Genomic DNA, 27263 nt, shown 5'->3' on the forward strand with positions numbered 1-27263 from the left:
AAACTTCCTTTCATAACAAGCTGCACCAGTGAGGTCAAAGTTATTTCTTTTTGGATTTAAAAGGCATAAGAACGAGATTTCTTTTAAAAACAAGCAACTCTGACTGACACGGTGTGATTATAGTGGCGAGAAAACACAACCTGGGAATATAACTCAGAGTACAGTCAGTCCTCATGTATGATAACAGCAGGGGGAGATATTAAAAACTGTGTCAGCTAAAGACGGTCTTACCACAGCAACCTTGGCCCCGAAACCCATCACGTCCCTCCAGGCGTAGCAGAGGATGTGCGGCAGGTAGAGGACAAAGTAGATGAGGCCACCGCACGCCGCTGCTAAGTTGGCCTTAGAGAAGAAGACGCTAATGAAGAAGCACTGAGAGATGGTGGCCACGCAGAACACCAGGAGGAAGACAAAGATCACAGAGGGGTCGCTGTATTGCAGGATTTTGCCGTACTGTGTGAAAAGAATTGAGTGGGAGTGGGGGGGAAATAACAGAGGAAAGTAAACATGTAATTTGATATCCAATAACAAACAGGTTTGTGGAGAATCCGGGAGGTTATCATTGCAGAATCAAGCAAGCAGGAGGATTCAGAGTGAAAGCTGTTTGACGATCCTCTGGCATATTTTTTCAGCTGACTGTATATTGTATAACATAATCTAAAAAAATCCCTAAACATGTCACTCTTTCACTCTGCCACTTTGAAGGAGGACCCTTGTCTAATTTTAGAGAGCTCCTCGCAAATTAACCAGACTCCCTCAGTAAGCAGTGATGCTGATTTCTTTGTCAAAATTTAATTCAAAGAGCCACTTGAACTCTTGGGATAATGGTGCTATTGTAACGAATGCAATTACGATTCACATCTTTACAGAGGACGCCGTTTGAGGGAGTTGTACGATTGTTCATTATAGAGCTTCTACATTTAGACGGCCTAAATGAACTTGTGTTAGCATCACAGTAAAATTATCTTCTTTTAGTGCTTAGGTTTCACTCCTGATTAACAATTTATCATGAACCTTCAGGAGTTCGTGATAAGCAAAAAAAAAAAAAAAAAACTCTCTAAAAGTAGTTGTGGGTCCTCCTCAGTGAATCATTGTTTAATCATTGTGGAATCACCTTGAGTATAAGGGTAAGGAGGAGAGAGCTGACAGCCAGCAGCAGCACACTGGAAACTGCCCAGCTCAGCCAATAGATGTCGTTTCTCAAGCCCATGATCCTCATTGTCTCCTTAAGCCTGGCTTCTTTCTCTGCGACGATACCCTTAATGATCATGGCGACAGAGTAGATCCAGGCTAAAGTCATGTATAAGGGGAGGGAGCTTCCCAGCGAACGGAGGAACCTGAAAGGTGGAGAGAAGCCAGCCCAGCCCAGATACTTAAATCTGGTGTTAAATCTGCACAGTAACTGGTGATAATATCGCACTTTTTTCATTTTCTTAAATCTGCATACTTTGTGACTTCTACGTAATAGCATTAATTCTTTGAATAATCAATTTTCCTTTCATATTATACACTAATCAGGCAACTATTTTTATGTTTTGCTCATTGTGTGCAAGAAAAATGTCCTTAAAGTGTAAAAAAAAAAAATTTCTAAATAAGAAAAAGTCAATCTAGTCACTGCGCAAGTCAAATTCTAAGAAGTGGCTGATATAGAAAGGTCAGCGCTGGAAAGTGATAAGTTGTGAGATGTGTGGAAGGGCGGGGTCACGCGAGGGTCGCAGACAAAAATGTCATGCAAGCGTTCACCCATTTATTCTTTGAAGCTTGGATTGAATGTACTGCTCCTCATACTGCGTGTAATAACAGTCCATTGAAGATTTCCATTACAAGCTCTTGTCATTTCCCTTTTCCAGTGAAGAGGTCACACGTGGCCTTTTGCCAGACATGACTCAACTAGATGAAGAAGGGAAACTAGATGGCTTTTTTGGCTTGTTGGGTGGATTTTTTTTTCTTTCTGAGTTTAATTAGCATCGCTTATCCAGCTGGGGGGCAGTGGAAACAACGACACTGACAATACTACAAACTGTATGCTATAAATTATCTAGGTCTATGAGAAAATCCTATACAGCTCATTTATGACCTTACTGAGAACTCTCGATGTTTTTGAAATAAGTTTAAAGTCTTATATATAGTCTTATAAATGATGGTGATATTTAGGGTAAAACAAAGGACAAAGCAGGGTATGCTTTGCGATTGGATGTTTTGGCAACACAGGACTGCTTGCGTGTCAAAAAAACCAAGATGGCGATGGTCAAAATCTTTAAAAAGAGGCTTCAGAAATACAGTCAATAAACCAGTGGGTGACTGTGGGGCGGCTACGTTCCTTATTATATGCAGTCTGTGGACAATCTCAACTTTTAAGTCTATACAGCTAACTTTTTAGTCAACACTGGGTAATTAAAAATTGAACAATGAATGTAAAACCAACATTCAAAAACTAGAATTTAAGAATACAGGGTTTTATTCTTCTTTTTGCTGAATGCAGCTGCCTGCAGTCTTGCATGAAAGCAGCAAGACTGCAAAGCAAACTGCAGGGGAATAAAACCAAAACAATGAGCTGAAAGGGGCTAAAACAACAGCTAAAGGCAGTCCTTTTCACACTAAGTACTTATTTTTGTAGATGAAATACATTTGTTACATTTTTTACTCCAGAACCTGAAAAAAAAACACGTTAAAGTGAAAAATTGAACATTGCGAGATGTAAGTAAAAATGCTGCATTTACAATTTTCATTGAGAAAATTTTGAAGTTATATTTAATGTAATAAAATCCTTTTTTGTAGCAGTAATGTATACGTTTGGATGTTTTTCATGTTAATTGCTAGTTTATCATATAAAAGCTCTGTATGTTTTTAACACAGGTTTTGTATTTAGATTGCTAATCAACAAGGGAACTACATAACGGAGAATGAAATAAAAGTACTTTTAAAACATTTAAGTCGTGTTTCACCACTCGCACTTTAACAAGTAGTTTTACTTTTTATTTATTTTGTTGTGTGTGCCCGAGTTATTAATCAGATATCAGTGGCCTTTCCGACTGTGAAGGTGGTCTCTGACGTTGTCGTTTGCTCTCTTTTTTTCAGCTCTTTTGCACAACAAATTAATCCAGTTTTAATGACCGAGCGCAAACACACCAAAACATTTTGCAAGGTGATTTCGTGTTATGGGAACAAGAACAATACACTGCTCGGGAGAGTAAATGCGTATTGATTCGCACTGATCGGTGTTAGTTTTAGTAGCCCAAAATCTCATCAAATAAACAACTTGATTCAGCTGATTTCAGATAAGAGCCAAGTGTGTAAATACATCCATCTGGATGCCAAACGGAAAACGCATTACTTCCTCCGTAATGAAAGAGAAAACAAGTGTAAAATGACAGAGGACTCAGGTGCAGATGACAAAACCGGTTGTTGTCACACCTAATCCAGATACAGCCTTATGATAATTACCATTTGATTTGCTATTATTATTAATGTGCTGAAAATGGCTGTGAAATTATCATTTAGAATGGGCCCGTGATCTGAATACACATCCCGCGTGCAGTTGCTCCTCCAAGGCACTCGACTAACTCAATTTATTGTTATTAATGTTTACAAATTGTTGATGGCTTGCAAACACATTAGGCTGATGGGAAATTACATTTCACCCAGCTGTTCAAATATCACTTTTTATTTACCAGCCACATTTTCCAATTAAACTGCAAAAATTGATTAGGCCAATCTTAAAGAACCATCCTTTTTTATTTCATTAACTACGCCTACAAAACAAGGGGCTGTTGAAGAACACGCTCTATCTAAAGGAGACCAACAACGGCGCTGCTGCCATTGTGTGCCATCAAAGGCGTGAACGGCCTCCTTTTTTATGATAACACTGATTTCTTGTTATTTCTTAATTGATTTTTTCAAGCTGTGGATGGCTCACACTGATAAGCAACCAGCCAACCTACACGAGATCAATAGATGTGGAGTCAAACAACTATTTTCATTTCTCATATTTAGATATTTGCTAACAAAGAAAGACATAATCGTGCATGCCTATTGCTTCTTTACCCTCTTTGGGAATAATAGCATCTTCTTTTGTTTATGACGTGATGTTACACTTACCTGATGATTAAACTTACAATTCATTATACACCAGGAGCTCTGCAGTGCAGAGGTGCACTACTTGATTGTACTGTTGTTTTCATTTTATTGACCCAGTGTACATTACAAATGTATTAGATGGCTGGCAGAATATCAGATACAGCAAATGTAAATACTGTTAAATAATTAAACTATATAAAGCGGCGCTATCTCTGCTGTTCTTTCAAATTCTATCCGAGGAATGCAGTTTTGTTTAGGCCAGCTTTTAGTATTACTTATTCTAATTTGTCTTAGCTGTCCAGATACAGGGCTGCAAAGAATGCTGAGGTCCACACTGGTGCATCAAGTATGTGTCAGGTACTACCCTCACCCTCCCCTTACAGTTAAAATTAAATGTCATGTAAAATTAGCGTTCAACATCCAAGTGGCAAAAAAGAGTAAATATCCATTTTCTTGGCTACTCAGATTAAAAGCAGGCCGCGATTACATCTTGAATTTTAAATACATCTTGCAGGATTGTGTTGCGTGCTGATTTCATTAGCAGGAGAGGCCTAATCATCCAAGAATCATCCGTCGTGATTTGATTCTGTGCACGGCAATTCGTTCTGATTAACAACGGCGGGCTTAGCAAAACACAAAGCATAAACAATGCTGTGACCCGAACAACTTGTGTTTACTGGATGTGTATTTTTTCTTGGTCTGACGTAGCAGCACTGTGAATTTATAGTGTTTTAATGTATTTTACATCGTATGCTTTGTGTTTGGCTGCTTTTCACCGAGCGACTCCTTTCTACTGACCTTAACCATGACACTTATGAGCGCACAGGGAATGGCTAGCAGAACGATGTTCTCCGTGAGCACTGAAAACCAAAGAGCGCCGTTTTGCACACCAACAGCGCGCAGTACTTCCTTGAGCCGGAGTTCCTTCTCCAGCACCAAACCCTTGATGGTCATGCACACGGTGTACATGAAGGCCAGTATCAGGAACATGGGGAGAATGCTTCCAATACTCTGAATGAAGCTGGGTACAGGAGAGAACGAGCAAAGAACATCAGACCTACTACGCTACAAGAGGACTGCACAATGGACACTCTTCACAATTACTCATTCTCCATGCACGAAACGATGTCCAGATGCTTTTTTACACCATATACATTTTGTTTTATTTATTCTCCACCTACATTTTTTCAAATTTTAACTTCTGTTACACCCTGGCTCAATACCTTTGAGGTGTTTTCATTTTTACGCTGAGCTAACCTTTTATAAACTTGGTGCATCAGCTCAATTGGGAATTTAGTGCTTCACCTCATGCCAGAGATGATGTATGATTTGATGCTGTTACAACACAATAAGGGGATATTAAACCGGCTCTATAATGCCACCAAAATGCCATGTCAATATCTTCCCCACTGCCAATATAACAAAGTGCTTCCTTTGCTTTATTAGACAGTGAAGGAGAGATATCAAATACATTCTGACAAAGTATAAACTCTACACACCGCTTGTGTTTGCATTCCATAAATATTGAGGATGTAATGCAAGCAAAGCAGCGCTGAGCACAGATGAACGGATGAAGCACAAAGTGAACGTGCTGTGTTTGAGAGCACGGAGCTGCTTTAGAATAAATATCTCCTGCGAGTCCTGACAAGTTATTTTTAAGACTTGCCAAGTTCGAACACTTACCTCAAACAAGTACTTCACTTAATTGCTAGTTAGCTCTGCATAAGTGCTGTTGAAGAGGTGATTTTGAATATGTTATTTCTGTCGTGCTTTCAATTTTCAAACAACTGCTAATTGTTTTCTTAAACCTGTGTTTATTTCCCTTTTTTTCTATGATGACATTTCACAAACTTGTGTAAAAGTTCTGGACACTTAATAAAAATAAGCGTTTAAACCGTGAAGGAAGCTCTGCTACACGAGAGCCTGAACGACAGAGAGAGAGAGACACGCTTGCTTTTTGTGGCTGCTCGCTTGCCCTCGCGGGATGGATCACTTTTCAAACGAGGTCTGGAACGCTGCAGGAAAGGATTGGTTGACACAGAGTTTCAAGAGGCTCAGACACCAGAGCAACTAAATCCAAAATCCTATATAAGATTACATAAATAAAATCTCTTCTTTGAACCCCAAAAATTCCACTTGAGGAGATCACAGAATCAATACACTGAGCAAATTGATACATTAGCACCTTTTCTAGGGAGGTAAGCAGCCTCAAGTAGCGAGTGCATCAAGGTGAATACTAATTCAGGCATTATCTGCTCCCCGTTCTACCCTAACATCTCTGTAACAGCTGACAGTCTGCATGAGTTAACTCCTTCTGTGACTTCTCACACCGGAGGCAGAGAAATCAGTCATGCACACTGTGTCTGACTCTGACAACCTTGCCACCAGATGCTTTTGAATTATACATTTGCGGATCGATCAAACTTGCTTAAGTAATAGAACTCCAGGCAGGTCTGTGTTACGGGGCTCCCATTACATTGGCAGGCTGACCTAAATTTAGGAAAGCTAGAAGACTGATTTCTCAGTAAATCGAGAGATAGCAGAGCACAGCCTCCCGGGAGAATAGAGAACTATAGTAAAAAAAAAAATAAAATAAAAAAATAAAAATAGGTTCTTGTCTCAGTTTCAAAAAAGATATATTGTTAAATTCATTCAACTGAGAAATTCATTGAAGAAAACGGGTTTATATTTCTACATATGGATTACTTTTAAGGTAACACAATTTTAAAAAATACCTATCTATGTTCTGACACAAAGAGAATGTAAATGCATGCTGTTTTTCATTTTTAACAGCAAGATCAGACACAGAAAAGCAGAATTGCATTACCAATTTATGTATTAGACTTACAAAACATGCAATTTTAAAATCCGTCTTCTTTTAGAGAAAGACTAAAGTATTAAAGATGATAACAACTGATGGTGATGTGCTGATTTCATAATACTAAATATAAAATATTTAAAAGAAAAAAGAAAAGAAGAAACTAAGACTTGTAACAAATAAAAATCAATATATCAAATAAATAAAATTTAAGGTGGATCATGTTCACAGAGTTCAGACTAAGTAAAAATGTATTTCTAAGATCATCATTTATTTAGCATTACTCCTCCTTAGTATGCCATTTAATACTATCCTAATCATAATCAAAGTCATAATAATATAATAATATAATTTTTAAATGGCATACTAAGTAGGCGTAATGCTAAATAAATGATGAATTAAGCACTTCCTAATACCTTAATAATGCTTAATAGTGTGACATTATTTTAAAGTGCTACTGATTCTTTTTTATATTTTATAGTTTTAGATTTTACTTATCCATATTATATTAGTCTGCGGCTTTGCTTCCTTATAATGTGCACTAACTAATGTGTGCTCTGAACCATCGTCCCAGTCTCAGCCTGCATGCCAGAGCAGATGTTCTTTATGTGTCGGTCTGTGTTTAGTTGTAATCACACACGAAACACCACCATAATGGTTCAGTGGAGGGATGGAAGCAGCCAGGTGATGACTTTCCAAGAGGTCAGCACTCATGTAATCTCACCAAAGAATCTTTTTGCTCATGTTCTCAGACAGATTTCACTGTTGGCACACTCAAAGTGGGTCATCGTATGTCCTTGTCTTAAAAGTGCTTTCCAACTAGCTACTACTGCCATAGAGGTCTGATGGAGTGCTGCTGAGATGGTCATAATTCTGGCAGGTCTCCCATCTCTGCAGAGGACTTGTGAAGCACTATTAGAGAGACCACTGGCCTCTTGACCAAGGCCCTTCTTGCTTGCTTACTCACTTTGGCCAAATAGCTAACCCAAGGTGGAGTCTGGATGGTTTCAAACTTCTTTCAGTTCACAATTACTGAAGCCACTGTGCTCCTGGGAACACTACAAGACATAAAAATGGGTTTATATTCTTTCCCTGACCTATCCTTTGCAACAATTTCATCAGACATTTCTACAGAGAGCTCCTGGAAGTTTGTGGCAGTGGGATGATTGAGTGTGAACCACAGGATGTTATATCCAAAGCTGTGTGCCTTTTTAAAAATTTAAAATATACATTTTAGCTTCTGATTTTAATAATTTTGCAAATTTACTAAACACACTGAAGAGGAGTTTGCACACTTTCAAATGCCTGTATATTTGTGGGAATACATGATTTGCAGCATTCCCACTCAGGAATGAAATAAAATGCTTTTGGGGGTGGTTCAAACTAATTGCTTCTTCTACTCCCGGTGATTTTTCTAAAACACTGTCAACAAACGTTTGAAAGCTGCAATTTGATTTCCCTAAGTGCTGATTTGTTTGGATGAATGCTTTTAATACAAGAAAATAAAGAACAGCAAGGAGTGGTGTTTTACACAGTGCATAGAGTAAAAATACGTCTTTTTTTAATTAAAGAGCAGTCTTGAGCTACCCCGCATTTTTTATATTTTTCTAGGAAAATAGGAATGGGTGCAGGGATTTATTGAAACAAATACAGTATATGAGGCAAAGGAGTTTGTACAATTCTAATAAGCCTAAAAGTCAATATTCGGTGTGACCGCCTTAATTCTTCGACATGGCCTAAATTCTGTTAGTAGCATCTAATTTCTTTAAGTTCTTTAAGGACATTTAAAACGCTTCTTTAGATCTTGGCTTTGATCCTACTCTGCTTCAATAAAGTTGAGGTCCGGGCTCTGGGGAGGCCAATCCATGACTGATGGTGTCCCACTGTGTTTTCTTTTGGTGTCTGTTGGGAATCATCTGATGCTTTTTAGGATTTATTGGTCACCATACGTCAGACCTTTCCTTCTTTCATAATAACATCAATTTTGACAAGATTTTTAACATCGCTGGTTGGAATGGAGCCCCAAACTGTGGGAGAGCCTCCACCATACGCCCTCACACTCTCACTGTTATTGTACCTCCTCTGTACATACTGATGATAGTTTGCACCAAAAATTTCACATTTAGATTCATCCGTCTATAACAGCGCTCCCCAACCATTTTTGCGCCACGGACCGATTTACGTCTGACAATATTTTCATGGACCGGCCTTTAAGGTGTCGCGGATAAATACAACAAAATAACACCAGTACCGGTATCAAAAAAGAGAAGATTTAGTCATAACACAAGGGAAAAGACCGAGGGAAACCGAGTTAACGATAAAAACAATAAAAAAAATAATGACAAAGACCAATAAAAACCCTGAAAACCATAAATTTCACACCCGAGCCTCAACTCTCGCGGCCCGGTACCAAACGACTCACAGACCGGTACCGGTCCGTGGCCCGGGGGCCGCTGCTCTATAAGACTTGCTGTATAATTTTGGCAGTTTCCATTTCTTAAGAATTGCTTTTTCACAGCAATTTTTCCACTCAGACCATTTCTAATGAGGCTTCAATGAACAGTAGATTGATCAGCTGAAGCAGCATCCTTCTCTGGGCTTGAGTTTGATGCTGGGCCAACCATATATCTAAACCATTAAGAAAAACTGTCATCTGGAACTGGAGTATAGTTTTAACCAGTATGTCAATTTCTGCACACTGCACAGAGTTTTTGCAACAAAAAATTAAAGTTCCCCAGTATCCTGCTGTCAGATGTATTTTTTTGTATTTTGTATTAGACACCAAATCAATACATGCACCTTCTGTTCCCCATCCCCTGTAAACAGGGAGAAATGATTTTTGGGAAGCTGGAATTACACTATCCAGCATTAAAAGCTTCTTTTCAGCCGCGGTGACAAAAGGCTCTTTCAGTGTACAGGGAGTCATGCTGGGAATATTTTCTGATATCATTAATACAGCTTGTCGTTGCACAGCACAGAAACACTATAAACATGAAACAAAACATCAATTGCAGATTTTTGCTTGTTACAAGCGTCAGATGTTCTAATTATGCTCGGCTTTTTCAGGCCCTCTCAGTAGTAACGGTGCACACGTCGGGTTAATTAGCCACTGAAGATGGACAAAAGCGTATTCCCCAACACATCCTTGCGTATTTGGCATGTTCAGTGCCGGCCACTATTATCTAACATCAAACCCATGTGAATGTGAAAGACCTACTGATGGGGACCACAGCCTTAGGATCCAAACAAGGCATGCCTCTGATTCAAGAGCCTGCAATGGCTCAGAGGCCGCTGATAAAGGGTCTGTTTATGTGCTATCAGAGCCCGCAGGGGTCAGGCTTTATCCTGCACTGTCATTGCAGTCCTGTACACAGTGTGAATATGAAGACAGTGGGAGCTAATGCAGTTTAGTTATCTCAATTTCAAAATGCCAACAGGGTCAGCTGTGGCTGAAGGAGTCCAGATTGCTCGTTGAGCGCGCCGCTGCCAAAAGCTACGAGGAGGAAATGAGGGACACGAAAAGGAAATTATTTCCGAGGCAGGTCTGATGATGAGGGTTGGGGGTCAGCGCAGATAATACTGGCTTCTTAGCTGAAGTTTATCAGCGGAGTAGAAATATTGTTTACGTGAGATTAAAAGCAGACCTACAAAGATAATAAAAAAGTGACGATACGGTCTGACAGAAACTAATGATGTCATTGGCTTCCTGGGCTGTTGTCATAACATTTCCTGTTGTATTAATATCATATACTCAAACTTAAATGTGCGACTAAACTAACAAAATAAATCACCACCAATGTGAAGAATAAAAAACTAAACACTAAAACATATCACACTTTAAAACTGTGTTTTTTATGCCATGCATTTATACAACGCATCTTATGCCTTCTAGGTGGAGAGCACTACTTTCTGAACAGGACATGATTCATCCAAAGACTATGTTCTTTTTAAATAACATTTTAAAATCAGAAATAAGAACTAATAGCCATCTAAATGCGCAGTGTCCTTTCCTTCTTTCTGCCTGGTAACACACAGTTCACGATGAAAACAATTACCAGCAAAGTTCCTCCCCATCATGCCTCTCCGTGTCTAAGCGCATCTGCCTTTGTGTGATTTCACTCTCTATTATTTATAACAGAAAAAGCAGTTTTCCAGTGTTAATAATTCATAGAAATGCCCAAATGTCTCTGCAGAGGAAAGAGTAAATGGTGGAGTGAATGAGGGGGTACTGCTGTGGTTTACGGCTCCTTTTTATCATCTGTAATTATTAATCCTTTGTTTTTAAGGAAGATGTCCGCTGAAGCAAAGAGGCCAATGTGTACCAGTAAGCTGCACCATGACTGTCTAATTTAAGATCACAACAAAAAGCTGACCAGAGGGAAATTATGGCTCTGATTTCGTGGATTAACAGCAAAAAAATAAAATCTGCTAGCTGTTGTTACTATAGTGATAAAAACAAGTAGAGTCATTTTCCATCTGCAGGTTTTGTGTTCTTGGTGGTTCTCGGAGTCGTTTTCAGTGAAAAGTCGGGTTCTGTATCGTAAAAGAATGCTGTATATCAAAGATGGAAGCCATTAACTGCATCCGAACATGCTCATTGTGTCCTCTAGTCCCACCCACTTTATGTTTGTGCCAATGGGAGCTCTGAAACACATTACATGGCTTGATAATTATAAAGTTTGAACAGCTTTAGAGTATAAGCTGCTCCAAAGGGCAAAAAAGTACTGTTGGAGTCTAAGGGGAGGGCCAATAGTGCAAGGACTCATGGGACTGTAGGTGCTGACGCTAATGTTTTATTTACAGTGTTATAAATGGTACTGCAGTTCTGCTGGATCCTCACTGTTATTGTTCATGATGCGAGTTCATGACATGAAATCCAGTGTGTAGTTGTCCTCTTGTTTGAGGGTGGTGTTGAGCGACTAATCAATAATGGTCACTGCACCGGTTTAGGAGGGTTAGTGCTAACAAAGCTGTATTCCAGGGGTTGAACAGTGTATGGAATATAGGAATTGCAAAAAGTGATTGGGAATGGGATGTCTTGTGGTTCCTTCTTTTGCCTGGGCTTGCCATAGTTCCAGTGATAACAAACATACTCTATGCTAATCGTGTTAGGGCTGTATGGAGGTCCATGGAAAATTCTGTCCACTGAAAGAAGATTATTTCACAGTATTTTGGATTATTATTACAAAAACAAACACTTTGTTTAGCAAGATAACCTCATTAAATAATGCTACTTTTAAGATGTTTAAAGTGGAAAAGCAATTGAAGTAAAGTCAGGCTCAAGTTTGGCTATAAATGAAACGCACTGTCATCATGGGATTTTAACGTACATAACGTATAACTAAGCTCCTGTGGCCAAAATGACCCCCTATTAACAAAAGCCTTGTACAGGCACATACTAGCTTTTAAATTCTGCAACATAATGTCTTTTTTTCATGCAATGTGTTGCAGAACAATTATGACAACATGTAGAGCTCCAGACAAAGACGCACCATTCCAGGGCTTGGTTTTAGCATGCGGATCTGGCCAGGACCCTTACTGGATACAGGGTGGGAATCGAACTTGTGATTCAAAGGTGTGGAGTCTTACCACTACACTACACAGATGCATTTCTAAAGGTTGCGTTAACCATGAATCTTAATGCTGTGATGCTTTAGTATGGATAACTTAAAATGACAATACACCTTTTAAATGAACATTTCCACTGGGTTTAGTAGTTTACACTAAATCACCTATCAGCAAAATGTCTCTGTTTTGCTTTGTTTCTCATTTCTCCGAGACAAACACATCACGCAGGGCAATATTCGTCAAAACTGTTCAACAGCAGCCTTGTAGAGATTTGCAGCCCACATATGAAGTCATCATTTTCATGTTCCCTGTAACCCTCAGAAGGTTGATTTACTGAAAATCTTGTGCTACCCAAACCACATAATACTTTAAAATTAGATTCCTAATTTCTGGAAATGCATTTGCCCATGGGTCGAGAATAACTTTGCGTGTACTGAAAGTGTGGGTATTGTGTTGTTGGTCTTAAATCTCACTGGTAATTATCTTTTTTCTTGATGGCATTGCTGGGTTTTTCCTTTATTAATGGGGATTATAATGTTTTGCGAATAGGAGATTTTTTTTTCCTGGACTCGGAGGAAATTATGGGCGTAGAAGATTGAGTGTGATACCACGTCGTTTGTGTCCCCAGGTGGATGATCAAACACGATAGAAGCCAGCGATAGCAATAAATACATCAAGAACACAGAGGGCTGCTATCAATCCTTGCATGCAATGGAGCTGTGTTGCACGTGCGCTGCTCTACGCTCACTTTGTTGAAAAGGAAGTACAAAAAAGGAAGGCATTCAAAGTGGTTGCTTAAATAATTCAGCATCCACCAACTATTCAGGAATTTCCTGTGGTTTGACTAAAATCAATAGTTTGGCCTCTCTCTTTTCCACTCGCTAAGTTTCACTCGTTTCCTCCCTCTTGCAGAAAATCAATTCATGACTACATTTACTCTTAGATTTCAGAGTTTCACTATTTACTTTTAACAATGACACAATTAAGGGTGCTCCCCGTCTTAGAGCCTACGTCTGTGATCTGTGACAGCAGAAGGGAAACACATAAAATAAATAAATGGCAAGTTACACAAATAGAACTAAACAGCTTTCCAAGGGGGAATCTGATAGGTCTAGGCTTAGAGACTGAGGAGAACATGACTTAACTGTGTGGTGGCAGAGAGTGGAAAGTCATTGTGTTGCTGTATTTCTCTTCCCTCTTCCTCTATTTACAAGGCTGACAGAAAAGAAAAAACAATGCTTTTGTACTTACGCGTCATCCACATAGCAAGGATACGGCATTTGCTGGGCAAAAACTCCCAGTGGTTGGGTTTTTGAGGTGTGCGCCCGTATAATGCCATGGTCAATCATATCCTGCAGGTAGGCGAAGCCTCCCCATATATAGCTCAGGTCGTTATAGGGGTTGTCTCTGGCTCCGGGAGACCATGACCTTATTAAAAGAAGACAGACCATGATGTGTCTTAGCAAAGGGCAAGTAAACTACAACCAGAATGGTCAGAAATACTACCTGAGATTATAAGTTATTTTAGAGGTTATATAGAGCAACAGGAACTTTATTTATAAAGACCTAATTGCTTGACAGGACAAGGATCCACTTTTTTTTTTATATATCTAGACTTACCCCTGACAAATATGAGTCTAAGGAGAAGATATACCAGCCACTTTTACATAAGCTTTGTAATTTCAGAGAAAACAAGGTGTAATTAATAACACTAATTATGGTCTGGTTCCATTTACATGGTTCGGAGCCCCGGTATTGTGTATGCTCATTGTAATGTACTAAAACACTAAATAGACCTGGATGATAATTAATTTGGTCAGTTACATCTGTGCTACGATGGGTCATAACGTCTGCTGGAGATTGCCTATCACAGCCTTATAGCTTTAAACGAAAGCTTGATTAGCATTCAGATTTGAAATGGGGAGAAAATTAAGGCAGGTTCTTTAAAAAGGATCATTAATGGTGACACTTGGTGAAGCTTAAAGTCAGTTTTCTGTGTCATAAAAGTGGCTCTTGTTGCACTAAATCACTATGGTAACCTGTGCTAAACATATAACCTGGGTAGGAGTGAGCAGGTTATGTTCAGAGTTTTGGTTAAAAATCAGTTTCTTCTTTCATTGACAGCTTAATTTTTGTTTTATGTGCAAATTCTCAAGCTGTACCTTACATTATAAATGAAGCCCAGCTGTGAATTTACAGCAGTGCAAACTGTGCATTGACACATTTAAATGCATTCATTTGGTATAGATGTATAGATGCAGGATGGAGAGTATCAAGCTGCTAAAAATTAGTCTGTTTTGATCTACTGGAATTGCAGCTACTAAAGCACAGAAAACTCACCGAGTAGCAACTCAGGCAATAAAATTTGTTTTTCCTTGATCTGCTGACCAAACTATTTCTATCCTTTACTGTCCTTTATTAGGCTATAGGACAGTAACATCTAATGATTAAATGTATAAAGTTTAAAGTTTCAGAGCTCAACTCTGCAGCCATCGCATTAGAAATAAACAGCAGCAAGAAGAGCAGCACTCAGCATTAACTGCAATTAAACTGTTTATTTTATTGCTCTGTGCGCTACATCCTGAGATTAATGACTTTCTGGAGCATTAATATCTCATCTTATTTGCAACAGTGTTGCATTTTACTGTTCCATTTTTCATGTTGTTTATAGATTTTTATCCCCATTTTATCATCATCATCTGATGACGTCTGTGATTGAAGTAGGTGACACTCATAGGGATCATTTTGCACAGAAAAAAAGTTTTACATGTAAAACGCCACTTAATGTGTGAGCTTGGCTTGATAACTGCTCTCATGACAATCGTTATCTCCTACTGGGATTTAAAGTTCTGTTGAGCCAGCCAGTGCAAAGAAAGCCTGGCTTTGTTGAACTTCTGGCTTTATAGCGTAATATTTACCCATACATATATATATATATATATATATATATATACATATATATATATATATATATATATATATATATATATATATATATATATATACAGAGGTGGAAAGTAACGAATTATATTTACTTGCGTTACTGTAATTGAGTAGTTTTTTTGTGTATTTGTACTTTTTAAAGTCATTTTTCAAGTCTGTAATTTTACTTTTACTTAAGTATATTTTGTAAAAAGTATTGTAGTTCGCTACGTTTTCAATCACACCCGTTACTGAGTAAATTAAAAATAAAAATAAAACATTGCGCTTTGGAAATACTGCAGGGAATGATGGGTAGTAGAACAAATTGGCGCTAAGGTCACGTTAAAGATGGAGTCTGACGTCGGTGTTACGGATCTAGTGAAAAAAGAAGCCCCGTCGAATTCTGCTGACCCTGAACTCGAAGAAACGGATGTGAACCCCTGGCTGTATTTAAGGGACCATTTCGGCTTCAAGTGCAAGAAAGGCAACAGCTTTATTATGCAGTGTAAGCTGTGTTTGCCCAGAGAGACCGAGTTAGCAGCTTTTAAAAATTCCACATCAAACCTGCGCAAGCATGTAGAGGTAAGTTAAATACAACTCGTACCGTTATGGTAGCAAAAAGGCTGTGTTCAAATTAATCACATTAAGTTAAGACATCTGTGAAGAACACAGATAACGTTGGTTGGTACTAGCAACTTGCTGTAATCGGGCACGTTGTTGTCCACGCAACTTACTTTTTTTTTTACTGGGTTGGTAAATTGCCAAAAGAAAATGTGTTTACCTACGTTTTTCCTGTTTGTTAATAATAATAATTTATTTTAAAAAATAGTTAAATTAAAGACAGAAGCGGCTACTTTCTTACTTAACCCACATATGTTCACACTGCAGGAAAAAGAATAACAGAGCGCTCACTTACCTTAGATTAGTCAAAGACAACTGACTTCTGTTACTTGTTAATTAGCACTTGCAACCTCCCGTTAACTAGCCTGTTACTGTCCAATAAAACAAAACATGAGGTATATTGGTATAATTTACCAGCGGTAGCTATGTAATGCATTGATGTCTTATTAGGGACGTCAAAAAACTTTCTCTCAAACTTAACACTGGCCTGCCTGCCTCAGCTGCCTTTGAGCGTCTCTTTAGCTGTGCTGGACTACTGTTCACTGCAAAGTGAGCAAGGATGAACTCTACTAACTTTGAAAATCAACTGCTCCTCAAAATTAACAGGACGTTCAGAGAGTAACACTCTAGGATGGATACAAAGGAACTTTAATCTAGAGGTACAGTAGGGCAGGGCCAAGTTTAAAAAATTAAAAAACATTTTTAAAGCAGCTGCCGTTCAGTTCAGTACTTGTTCTCTTATTTGACAGTTTAGAACACATTCTCATGTGAAAGAATGATTTTGTATTGAAAACACTGTGATACCTGACAGTTTGATTGATTGGTTTGGTGACCATTATCCATTTTCATGTATAGACTTGCAGTTTAACTGCCACTGCACTTTAATTTGTAAAGTTTTTCTTTTCACTAAAAAAGAACTACTTTGAGATTTATATCCCACTGTCTTTTTTTGCACTACTCAGAAGCGGCTGTCCTCCTGCTGACAGAAAAGTAACTATGTAACTTTTACTCTGAGTACATTTTAAATGAGCTACTTTTTACTTTTACTTGAGTACATTTTTAGACAGGTAATTTTACTTGTACTTGAGTAAAATTTCAGCAAAGTAATAGTACTTTTACTTGAGTAAAATATTTTAGTACTCTTTCCACCTCTGTATATATATATATATATATATATATATATATATATATATATATATATATATATATATATATTAGGGGTGCAACAATACTCGTATCGAACCGTTTGAACCGTTTGATACAGTGCTTTCGGTTCGGTACGCATATGTATCGAACAACATAAAAATTTTTATTTATTTTATCAACTTTTCTTCTGACGATGCTGTCTGTGTTGAGCGCTCAGTGGATCTGCGTTCGACTACTCCGCCTAGGCTGCACTGTCGAGCGCAGATCCACTGAGCGCAGCGCAAGCTAGCAAGACAGAAGCTAAGCTCGTTGCAACATGGCTACTGCCTCAACACTACCCGAAAGTGAACCTCCCCCACCCTCATTCAGATCTGGCGTTTGGAACTATCTTGGTTTTCATGTGAAGTATGACCCTGAAGGTAAACACGTCATGGACAAAAGTAAAACAGTATGTCGGATGTGCCACGCAATGCTCAATTGGTGGGAACTAGTGCGTTAGCGCAGTTAGCTTGTTAATGTGTTGACGACGTCCAGCCCCACTCACGGGGCGATCCGTGGTAACTCGTTAACGGAGATTTGCGCGTTATGCCGTTAATGTCATTTTAACGAGATTAACGCTGACAGCACTAGTGGGAACACAACGAATATGACTGCACATTTACTCCGACATCATCCTAGTGCAAAGACAAGTGGAAGCAGACAAAAACGACAAGCACGCATGCTACAAACTTTACCCGAGTCATTTAGACAGCCGTTAGCACATGCTTCTCCTTATGGGGACCTGATATGTTTAATATGCTGCTGAGAATATAGCCCAGAAGAAGCGTATAGTATAGCTTTTATTTTGGAAAGAGCCATTTCTCTGTAATAAACTCTCTTTTCCAAAGATGAGTGATTTCTTGATCAGATAGATTTATTATTTTGTTGTTTCAGCAACATTAAATTTAAAAACTGTACTTTTGAGTTAAAATATGTATTTATAATTTTAATAAATGACAAATTAAAAAGGCATGAACATTTTTTGTATCGAAAATATATCAAACCGTGACATCAAAGTATCGAACCGAACCGAACCGAACCGAACTGTGAATTTTGTGTATCGTTGCACCCCTAATATATATATATATATATATATATATATATATATATATATATATATATATATATATATACACACATACATACATACATACATACATACACACACACACACACACACAAATGTGGGACAGAAGAAATGGCACAAAAAATATAAAATTAGGTTAAAGTCATTTTGGTATTCAGCAAAAAGAACGGGTTTTTATAACAGTGTTACATACCTTCTCCTTACTGTCCTGGTACTTTCTACTTCATCAACATCCATGCGAATTTTGTACTTGACATAAGGAGGTGGGAGGCTGGAGTTCAGCTGGAGGTTTTCAAAGACAATCCCGGCCCAGAACGTACCGTTTGTCAAAAGATCCAGCGCTCTATTCACCAGTTGGCCTTCAGTGGAGGCCGCCTCAAACTTGTCCAGATCCAAACACTGTCAGCAAACACAGACCCACACAAATGTCTTACTTTTCTAACATCCTATTATATTTACAGTAAACCATTCTGTTTTTGCAGTCTTTCAGCAGCCACAAAAGGCAGGCAGGAGCTCACTGGGAGAAAGGCAGATGGATATTTAGAAAAGAAAGTATCATTCAGCTAAACAACACAGAGTGCAGTTCCAAATTATCTGGAGATGCCAGGGGGTGGGAAATGTTTTGAGTTTCAGTAGAGACAAGCAAATGAGATCCACCCTTGCTAGCGTTCCCTTGCTCGGTAGCCTTGTCCCCGTTTCACGAGACGATAATGAGCTAGCCATCCTGGGAGGCAGTCACACCTGACAGCTGTCCACACATCTCAGTGCTGCAATAGTTTTATCATCTCCCCCCTCAGGAATCTGTATTGTATATCCCACTATGGTAGGAAAGAAATATCACAAACAACACCATTTGTTCAGCACATACTGGAGGATATTAGAGCAGCGAAGAGCTCCACGGGCCCAAAGTTTGGACAAGCGCTAAATGAAATATAGGGACAAGCTGTACAAGCTGTAGCTAATCCTGGTAACAGCGGCCTCATGCTACCCAACATATCATTTGAGCAAACAATTTATTTTTTTAACAGCGTCTTTATTCAAACCTATTTGTAGGCACAATGTTTTTCATACAGATGTACTTGGTGAACCTGATTCTTCTGCATTTACAAACATCCTTTGGAGCCTTTCCAATCTATGTTTAATCAGCTATTTGTGCTGCTACAAATCAACTTTATCTGCCCATGTTAATGAGACTTCACAAGTTATAACAGCTCATACAGTCGTGTCATCCTCAAGTGCCCTTAATGTTTAAATAAGATTAGTGCGGCACAACATTCCCAGTAAACACCAGAGGAGTTTCATCTAAAGCCAGCGATTAAGTTCTGTCCCCAGAGTTACGAAGACGTGGCAGCGCTGTTGCCGTGAAAATTTTCATAATGACCTTTTATGCTATTTATAGGTTTGTTTCTCCTGTCTTAATGTTTTATAAATCTCTGCACTGTTGGATTAAACAGGTTTATGAAAGAAATGACATGCAATTTGAGGCTCTAATTTGCCTCTATTTAAAAAAAAAAAATTAAGAAAGATGCAGCCTGAGTCTTTAGTGTTAATGCTGGTGGTGGCAACCCAGAGAGAGGAGCCATGCCAATTTGAAAATGAGCACAAATTGTTGGGCTTTAATCTTTAGAAAGTAATTGGCTCACACCAAGAAATCATTTCAAGGATACAAATGACTCATTTGGCGAACACACATTTTTCCTCTAATATCCTGTGTCTGCACATTGGAAACTTGTTAGCCTCCTCCTGCCCATGTATGCTAAAGCTATCGATTTGCACTAATAAAGGATTGTAGTTGGTTTTGTTGACCAGTGACTGAAATCAGGTTTAAATAAAGTTAGTCATTCGTATTTTCTGTTCAGTTCCCTTGTTGTGTACATAAAGCATCCACCATGTATGAAACTACATTGTCTTAATGACCTTTTAGCTACGGCGCGTCTTTGCAATGCCAATCCTAAAAAATATCTCATTTCCCTAAACATGTACGCATCCAGACAAGCGATCGCTGCAGTACAGGCTGTCTGATAAGTGCTCCTTATCCATTCTGAGCAATGCAATTTCCATTAGGGCAGAAAATAGATTGCAGTGGAATTTTATTGTCCGTGTACGGCTAATCCCGAGGGACCTAAGCTGTCATTTTACCTGCGCTCGGACTGATATTGTGTGTGTGTATATGGGAGGGGGGGAGTGGGGCGAGGTTGGGCTTTGTGCATATATTTGATCGTGCAATTTGGAGAAAGAACAGTTTTGCTTTGAACTGTGGCACAATCAATATACAGGATGAATGTTAACTCTGTGCGTGTTCCAACTGGATGATGCCATTACAGGTTCACTATCCCATAGCAATATTGCTATATGATTACCAGGGAAGGGATGCTGTGGTAGATCTTGCTGTGCATTTGACAGTTCTTTAAGTCAAGGTTCTTCAAGTTTAATGAACACTAGAGGCCTGTTTTCTAATGACTCAAAAGTTGAGTTTGAGAGCAAGATTTGAAGAAAACAAAAAAACTGATGTCTTGATTTTGGCTCGAACAATAGCAGCGCAAGGATACACAAGAAAAGAGCTCACAAAGCAAAAAGTCACTGTGCTAAACACGAGCACATACCTTATGTTTTAGATGCAAAAAACCAGGCTCACACTAATAAAATGACCACTAATGCACTAAAACACATTGAATTAAAGATACGGGTGGGTAAAGTTAGATTGTGTTTTTTTCAACCCCCCCACCCAAAAAGAAAGCTCTCACTGATTTTACTAAAAAGCAATTTTGCTTGACTACTTCAAAGGTCATAAAGCAACTCCAGCCAAAGAAATCACACGGGTAATATCAGATAAACAAAAATAACTAAAGGAAAGGTAAAGAAAGAATAGAGGTGGAAGGGCGAGAATTATGTTTAAAAAAACTTAAATGTCAAAGAACAGCCCACTCTTAGAAAATCTTTCACTTCACTGGAGAGGTCGCAAAACCCTGTGGAAGCCGGATTTATGAGGTGTTTCGCATTTACAACAAAGCACAAGCAGATAAATTACATACACGCAAGAAAGTGGAGAGAAGCTTCAGCATTTCCGAGGTGGAGTTGTAGACGTTCCGCCAGTCACTGGGTGGCATGCCGGGTGGACGATCTTCCGGAGGCCCGTTGTACAGCAAGTTGGCCAGCAGCTCAGGTGTCCACCCTGTGCCATTGAGAGGCGCCGTGAGGGTACCAGCAAACACAGGATTCGCCAGCAGAGCCTGATTTTGAAAGCAAGAAGACGGGTTTATTTATATTCTAGGATTTAGGGTTTCTCATCCGCGTTATTGAGGGAATAACTAACATTTAAATGAGTTGGTTACAATGGCCACCTGTTAGAGGCTTCAAATTAATGTGGTATGAATGCAAATAAATATTTATGAGAATCAAAAGCCTTAAAAAAAAGAGAAATAAAGAAAAAAAGAAGGGATGATAAAAAGGATGGGGGGAGGGGCAGCTTTACTCTTTGCTGGAGCTGACATTCATTTTTCTGCAGAATTAATTAACAGCATTAAGATAGATGGCAGTGTTGTACTTGCGGCTCTAAGATGCACATCAGCTATTCTCCTCTATGGCCATGAAGTGCTCATTTACAGCACAGGGTGTGTACGTGCACAAAAAAATGCATTTGCATGGTACAGATGTATTAGGACCCACAGACAGAACAAATGCAAATCAAATCTCCTCCCTGGAAATGCACAAACAAGGCCGCGTACGCACCATGAAAGAGATAAAGGCGCAGGTCCTCCCCTTCAATTCCCTTTCACTAACATGGTAAGGAACATGTGTGTGACTTACATTCATCTCGGGTCATAGATCAAGACGCAATTTCCATAATCACTCACCCAATTCATAAAGATAATACGCTGAGAAGCAGAGGAAAACTGAACCTTGCTGCAGCAGTAATGGCCCACTTACATACAGCACGTTACATGAATATGTATTTTGTTTTGTTTAGAGAAATAACCATTTCTAAGCTTCTTATGCAATAACCCTTTGAGAATAAGGCTATTTGACTCCCATCTATTGGTTTACATGTGTTTGCCCTCAAGTTACAGCACCACAGTCATTCCCCTCCCTCTCTCACACAGCGTTCCTTCGCTTTCCAGTTGCTCTGATATTGACACCCAAGTATTAAACTGACACCGTTCCTGTAATGACAGTTTTACATCAAAGTAAAATTAAAACACTGATAAGAAGAACGGGGAAAATTCACTTCAAACCCACAATGAAATCACCCATTTTATATAGTTTTTTTAAAATGTGACCCGCGTGCTGCGGCTAAATGTGGTGACCATTTCAAAGTGGACGATGCGGAGCCTGACTTTTGGTCAGCAAAGGGCGCTGCGCGTCAGTTGAACAAAGTGGCCTCTACAGTGTGATATTCAGAGTTAAAGATTCAGATATATTCTGCCCACTGTGCTCAGTGGCATTTCAGTGTCAACACTTTTGATCATATTCTGCTTAACCTAAGGACAAAGTGTCAAATTAAGTAATCTCTGCGCTGCGTGTGACCTTTTAAAAAAATCAGTACATCTATCATCGTGGTCGCTACGTTAAGGACACGATTCATCAAAATTGTCTTTTGAGGAAATAAAAAAATCGGAGCCGTTCTGAAAGTGCAGTAAGAGAGAGTTATGCTGGCAAATTGACCGTAACTTTTTATCCGGTTCAGTAGTTCATCTCTTCATCCGCCTACTGCTGCATGCGCTTAAACGTGTAGTCCGGTGCTTAATGTTCAGTGGCATTTTAAACCACACAGATGTGCCCTTTAACCTTGTTGGTCATGTGATGAAGTGAAGAGTTGAACTGTAAAGATAAGGTGAAATATCGGGTCCATGGAGAGAACTTAATCCAGATTCTGTATGTTTGTTTGTCTGTCTGTTTGTTTGTTAGCAGGCTAGCGTCCACAGTTTTCAGTATATCATGTTAAATTTTATTTTATTTTATAACAATTTAACATAAACCAGTGACACACTCCGGGGCCTGATCAACCCTGGCAGGGCCTCCTTGGATGAGGGTGTCTAGTGATAATGGCTGAAACACCCGATGAATCCAAGGTCCACTACTGACGATGTGTCCCAAATTTTAATATGATAATGTAGCTCAGAATCTAATTCCCAAACCTAACCAAGGAAAAAAATGGCAGATTAGCTCAAGTAAAAGACTGAAAGTTAAAGCACGCAACGATGTGTGCCGCTGGTAAAGTTTCTGGGCTGCCTTTCCTCATAACAGCCATCCCAACAGCCATGGTTAGGTTTTGGGCGACCGTGGTTCAGGAGGTTGGGAAGTTCGTCTTGTAACCGGAAGGTTGCCGTTTCGATCCCCAGCTCTGTCTGTCTTGGTCGTTGTGTCCTTGGGCAAGACACATCACCTACCGCCTACTGGTGATGGCCAAAGGGGCCGATGGCGCGATATGGCAGCCTCGCTTCTGTCAGTCTGCCCCAGGGCAGCTGTGGCTACAACTGTAGCTGCCTCCACCAGTGTGTGAATGTGAGAGTGAATGAATAGTGGAATTGCAAAGCGCTTTGAGGGTCTCGAAAAGCGCTATATAAATGCAATCCATTATTATTATCCCTCAAGATTTTCTCCATTTAAAGCAATGCCTTATCAGGGATTGTAACATCTAATCCTTTTACTGAATATTTTATTGTTTTTTCTTAATTTTTGCTGCTCTCAACTTTGTACTGCCCACTTTCTGCCGTGACCAAGCAAATTTCCCACCTGTGGGACTAATAAAGGTTTATCTTATCTTATCTTACATGAGTACCCAGGTTAGCTAAGACCTTCATCTGAAGGTCAAAGTTGCCCTTTGTGGCCGTTGTGTTCTCTGCATGCTCTTGTAATACATTTGTAAGCAGATAATTGAGTACGGGAAGAGTAACATCCATAATGTGACAGTAAGTGGCCCTCGCTCAGAGGCATGGGCTTTAAGATTTTCTGTTGTGCCTCTGTTAAAGGAGCTGCTGTTTACATGCACTATCAAACAGCACTTATTCAAGCAGTACCTACAGGTGTAACTGAAGCAACCAGAACTGTAATCCTGCAGATTATAACTATGTAAAGGCAAAAAGTATTCCCAAATACTCTTATGTCTAAGCTGTCTTGTGCTCGGTATTTCCTTTTATTCATCTTAACACCCTAAATCACCCAACTCAGATGTAGTTGTGGTGGCGACGGCAATCGGTCCATCAAACTAAAGCTTGTCCGTGACCTTGAATGACCTCTGAAGATGACAAACCTCGGAAGCCACCGGCTTCGGAACAAGAGGTGGACAGAGGGAGAGAAAGGGAGAGGGCTGGGTGGGGAGAAAATGAAGACAAAGGAGGATTGCTGGTCCATTTGTGTAAAGGTTAGGGCTAGGGTAATGAATACCCTAGCTATATGGAGCTCCCAATGTCTGCTTCCCTCCAGCTGCCTATAAGCTCATTTGGAGTGACACTGGAGTAATGTCAGTGTCAAGGAAATACGGCGAGAGGCAAAATAGAGGGAGGAGAGGAGAGGGTGGAAGAGAGAGAAGTCCGTGTCCTTTACTTCTATAGATAATCCTTTCTGCTAGGATGAAAATTATCCTGCACTTATCCATAATTACTTTCCTCTCTCACTCTCCACATTTAACAGAAGGTGTGAATAAATGATGTACACAGCATGTACATTCTCACCTGCAGCAGATGTAAGGCTCATCTTTCAAAGCGAAAAAAACACACTGCAGTAATTATAAAAGACACTAATGTATGTTTACTGTTTTCTTCATTTAGCTGTACTGCAAAAAGAAAGTGAAAGAGGTCGTTTTGCATTTTTTGTATTTTTCTGAATGTTTTATTTTCAGTAAATCTCATCACCAAGTTTGCTGGTGACTTTTTATGTGGAGCTATCTTGGGGAGATGATCCACTCCACTTAAGATCAAAGTAGGTTGTATTAAGCAGTTTCTTGCGCGACAGCAATTTGAAACAGTAATCCATGCCTTTGTAACCGTTCGGCTGGATTACTGTAATTCTCTTTATTTTGGGGTGAGCTGATCTTCTGTTTTTCCACTGCAGCTAGTTCAGAATGCTGCTGGAAGTCTTTTAACCGGCACTCGTAGATGCGAGCATATCACCCCAGTTTTATATTCACTTCATTGGCTGCCTACGGGCAGCCAATGACCAATTAGGGTCCATTTTAAGCTGCTTTTATTTGTTTTTAAATGTTTGTCCAATGCTGCCCCTCTGTACCCCTCTGAGCTTCTTCATCCATACATACCTTCCCGGTCCCTCAGGTCGGCAGACCAGCTCCTCCTGAGCGTGCACAAATCGTAAGCTCAGAGGGGATCGGGCGTTTGCTGTGGCAGCACCAAGATTGTGGAATGAGTTGCTTTTACATGTTAGACAGGCACCTTCCTTATCTGTTTTTAAATCACGTCTTAAAACATATTTATTTACCTTGGCTTTCAGCACAGCAGGACTTGTTGATGTCTCTTAATTAGTTTCTTATTAATTCTATTATTTTGAATTTTAAGATATTCTATATGTAATTTAAACTGTTTTCTCTTTGCTTTATATTTGTAGCACTTTGGCCAACATTGTTGGATGTAAAGTGCGTTATAAATAAAGATGCTATGCTATGTGTCCCACAGTGTACATGGGTGTGACATCCCTGCTCTATGACGTCACAAATCCAAGAGTAGTAAAAAAAACAAAAAATCCAGCAATGTAAAGTTCAGATACTTTGACCATGTTTAACATACTGTACAAACCAACCATTGTAATGTGTGCAACATTAAATAAACAACCATCGAGAGTCTCACCCGTATTGTATTGACTTGTGAGCTATTTTGCAGAAAATCCCAAACACGTGGTCCGAGTTCATCCCAAGACTCAGCCAGCTCCCTTAACATAGCCAAGGCGTTAAAGGTCCTATTTGCCTGAAACACAGAAAACAATACTCTATTATTTTACACATTTGTCTCACCTTCTCACCGAAAACATACTCGCTGAGCAAATACAAACATGAAAGCACTCCACAGCTGCACTTTCAGCTAATCTCCCTAGGAACTCATCACACTGTAACACTGCCATCCCCCCCGCGGTGTTGAATGTAAATGGGGTTATTTACCCCTGAACATTCACTTGTAAACACCCCGACTATGTCTGGAGTGAAGAGGGCCTCCTGCGCCAACACCGGGCCGCTCGCTGTGAAGTCGGCAGGTTTTCCTCATGCTCGTTATGTATTTTCAATGCAAAATTCTCACAGCATGTCTGTTGTTTGTTTTGGTTACGCAGCTATCAAAACGATGCAAATCTCATGCACAAATGTCATGTCTTTGAAAACAATAGATATTTATTGCATTGCATGAACAAGCCCTCTGATTAAATGTTTTATTTTCCAGCTCTGCACTAATGCGTGACATCCTCTTTTTTTGTTTTCATAGACAGATTGCAGGCACCTTCTACCAGTAATTAGTCTGGTCCTATGTATGCAAGATTTACATATATTTGCATGCTAACTCTTAATTTAGAAAAGAATATATAAATATAGATATAGTGGCTTGAACCTTTCATTGCAAACTTAAACTGACCAGAGCAATATATTCTTTTCAAGTTCACAAAAAGTCAGCATACATATAGAAACCTTTCTTTTTCCCTCTAGACCTACTTCATTCACCAGGAGACGAGCAGCAGGTGTATCAGGTGTGTAGAGGACTTTCCCCTGCAATAATGGCTTGAAGGTGCTCCAAATGTAGCGCAGACCAGGTGTGCTCTCCAGGGTGTCGACAAGAGTCTGACAAAAAGCATCTACGGTACAGAGGAGGTGAGGGGAGAAGACAGGGAAAGTCATGGCAAGACTACGAAAACAACTCTAAATCTCAAACTCCTCTGTGCATACTGGATTCATGCTCTTTCATGGGACTGAGGGAAAGAAGAGAGACAAGTTATTTGATCTGTGCAAAAATCACAGAATTGAAGCGCCCGAGAAGCAAACATGATAAATATTGT

The 27263-nt window shown here is 39.4% G+C and overlaps 1 protein-coding gene across 1 annotated transcript in view; it reads right to left on the reverse strand.

The window, feature by feature from the left end:
* LOC146391370 (phospholipid-transporting ATPase ABCA1) overlaps positions 1 to 27263 on the reverse strand; it is a 195427-nt gene that overhangs the window by 123341 nt on the left and 44823 nt on the right. Inside the window, exons 10-16 of the mRNA XM_084924249.1 lie at positions 26923 to 27062; positions 26075 to 26191; positions 21311 to 21508; positions 18472 to 18677; positions 13715 to 13891; positions 4876 to 5098; positions 232 to 453 (exon numbers count right to left, since the gene is read on the reverse strand). Of these exons, the coding sequence (XP_084780375.1) occupies positions 232 to 453; positions 4876 to 5098; positions 13715 to 13891; positions 18472 to 18677; positions 21311 to 21508; positions 26075 to 26191; positions 26923 to 27062 (1283 nt within the window). The remainder of the gene's footprint in view (positions 1 to 231; positions 454 to 4875; positions 5099 to 13714; positions 13892 to 18471; positions 18678 to 21310; positions 21509 to 26074; positions 26192 to 26922; positions 27063 to 27263) is intronic.

This window comes from Perissodus microlepis, chromosome 3 (genome assembly GCF_051167445.1).
Source record: "Perissodus microlepis isolate ML-2025 ecotype Zambia chromosome 3, ASM5116744v1, whole genome shotgun sequence".
NCBI classification, from domain to species: domain Eukaryota; kingdom Metazoa; phylum Chordata; class Actinopteri; order Cichliformes; family Cichlidae; genus Perissodus; species Perissodus microlepis.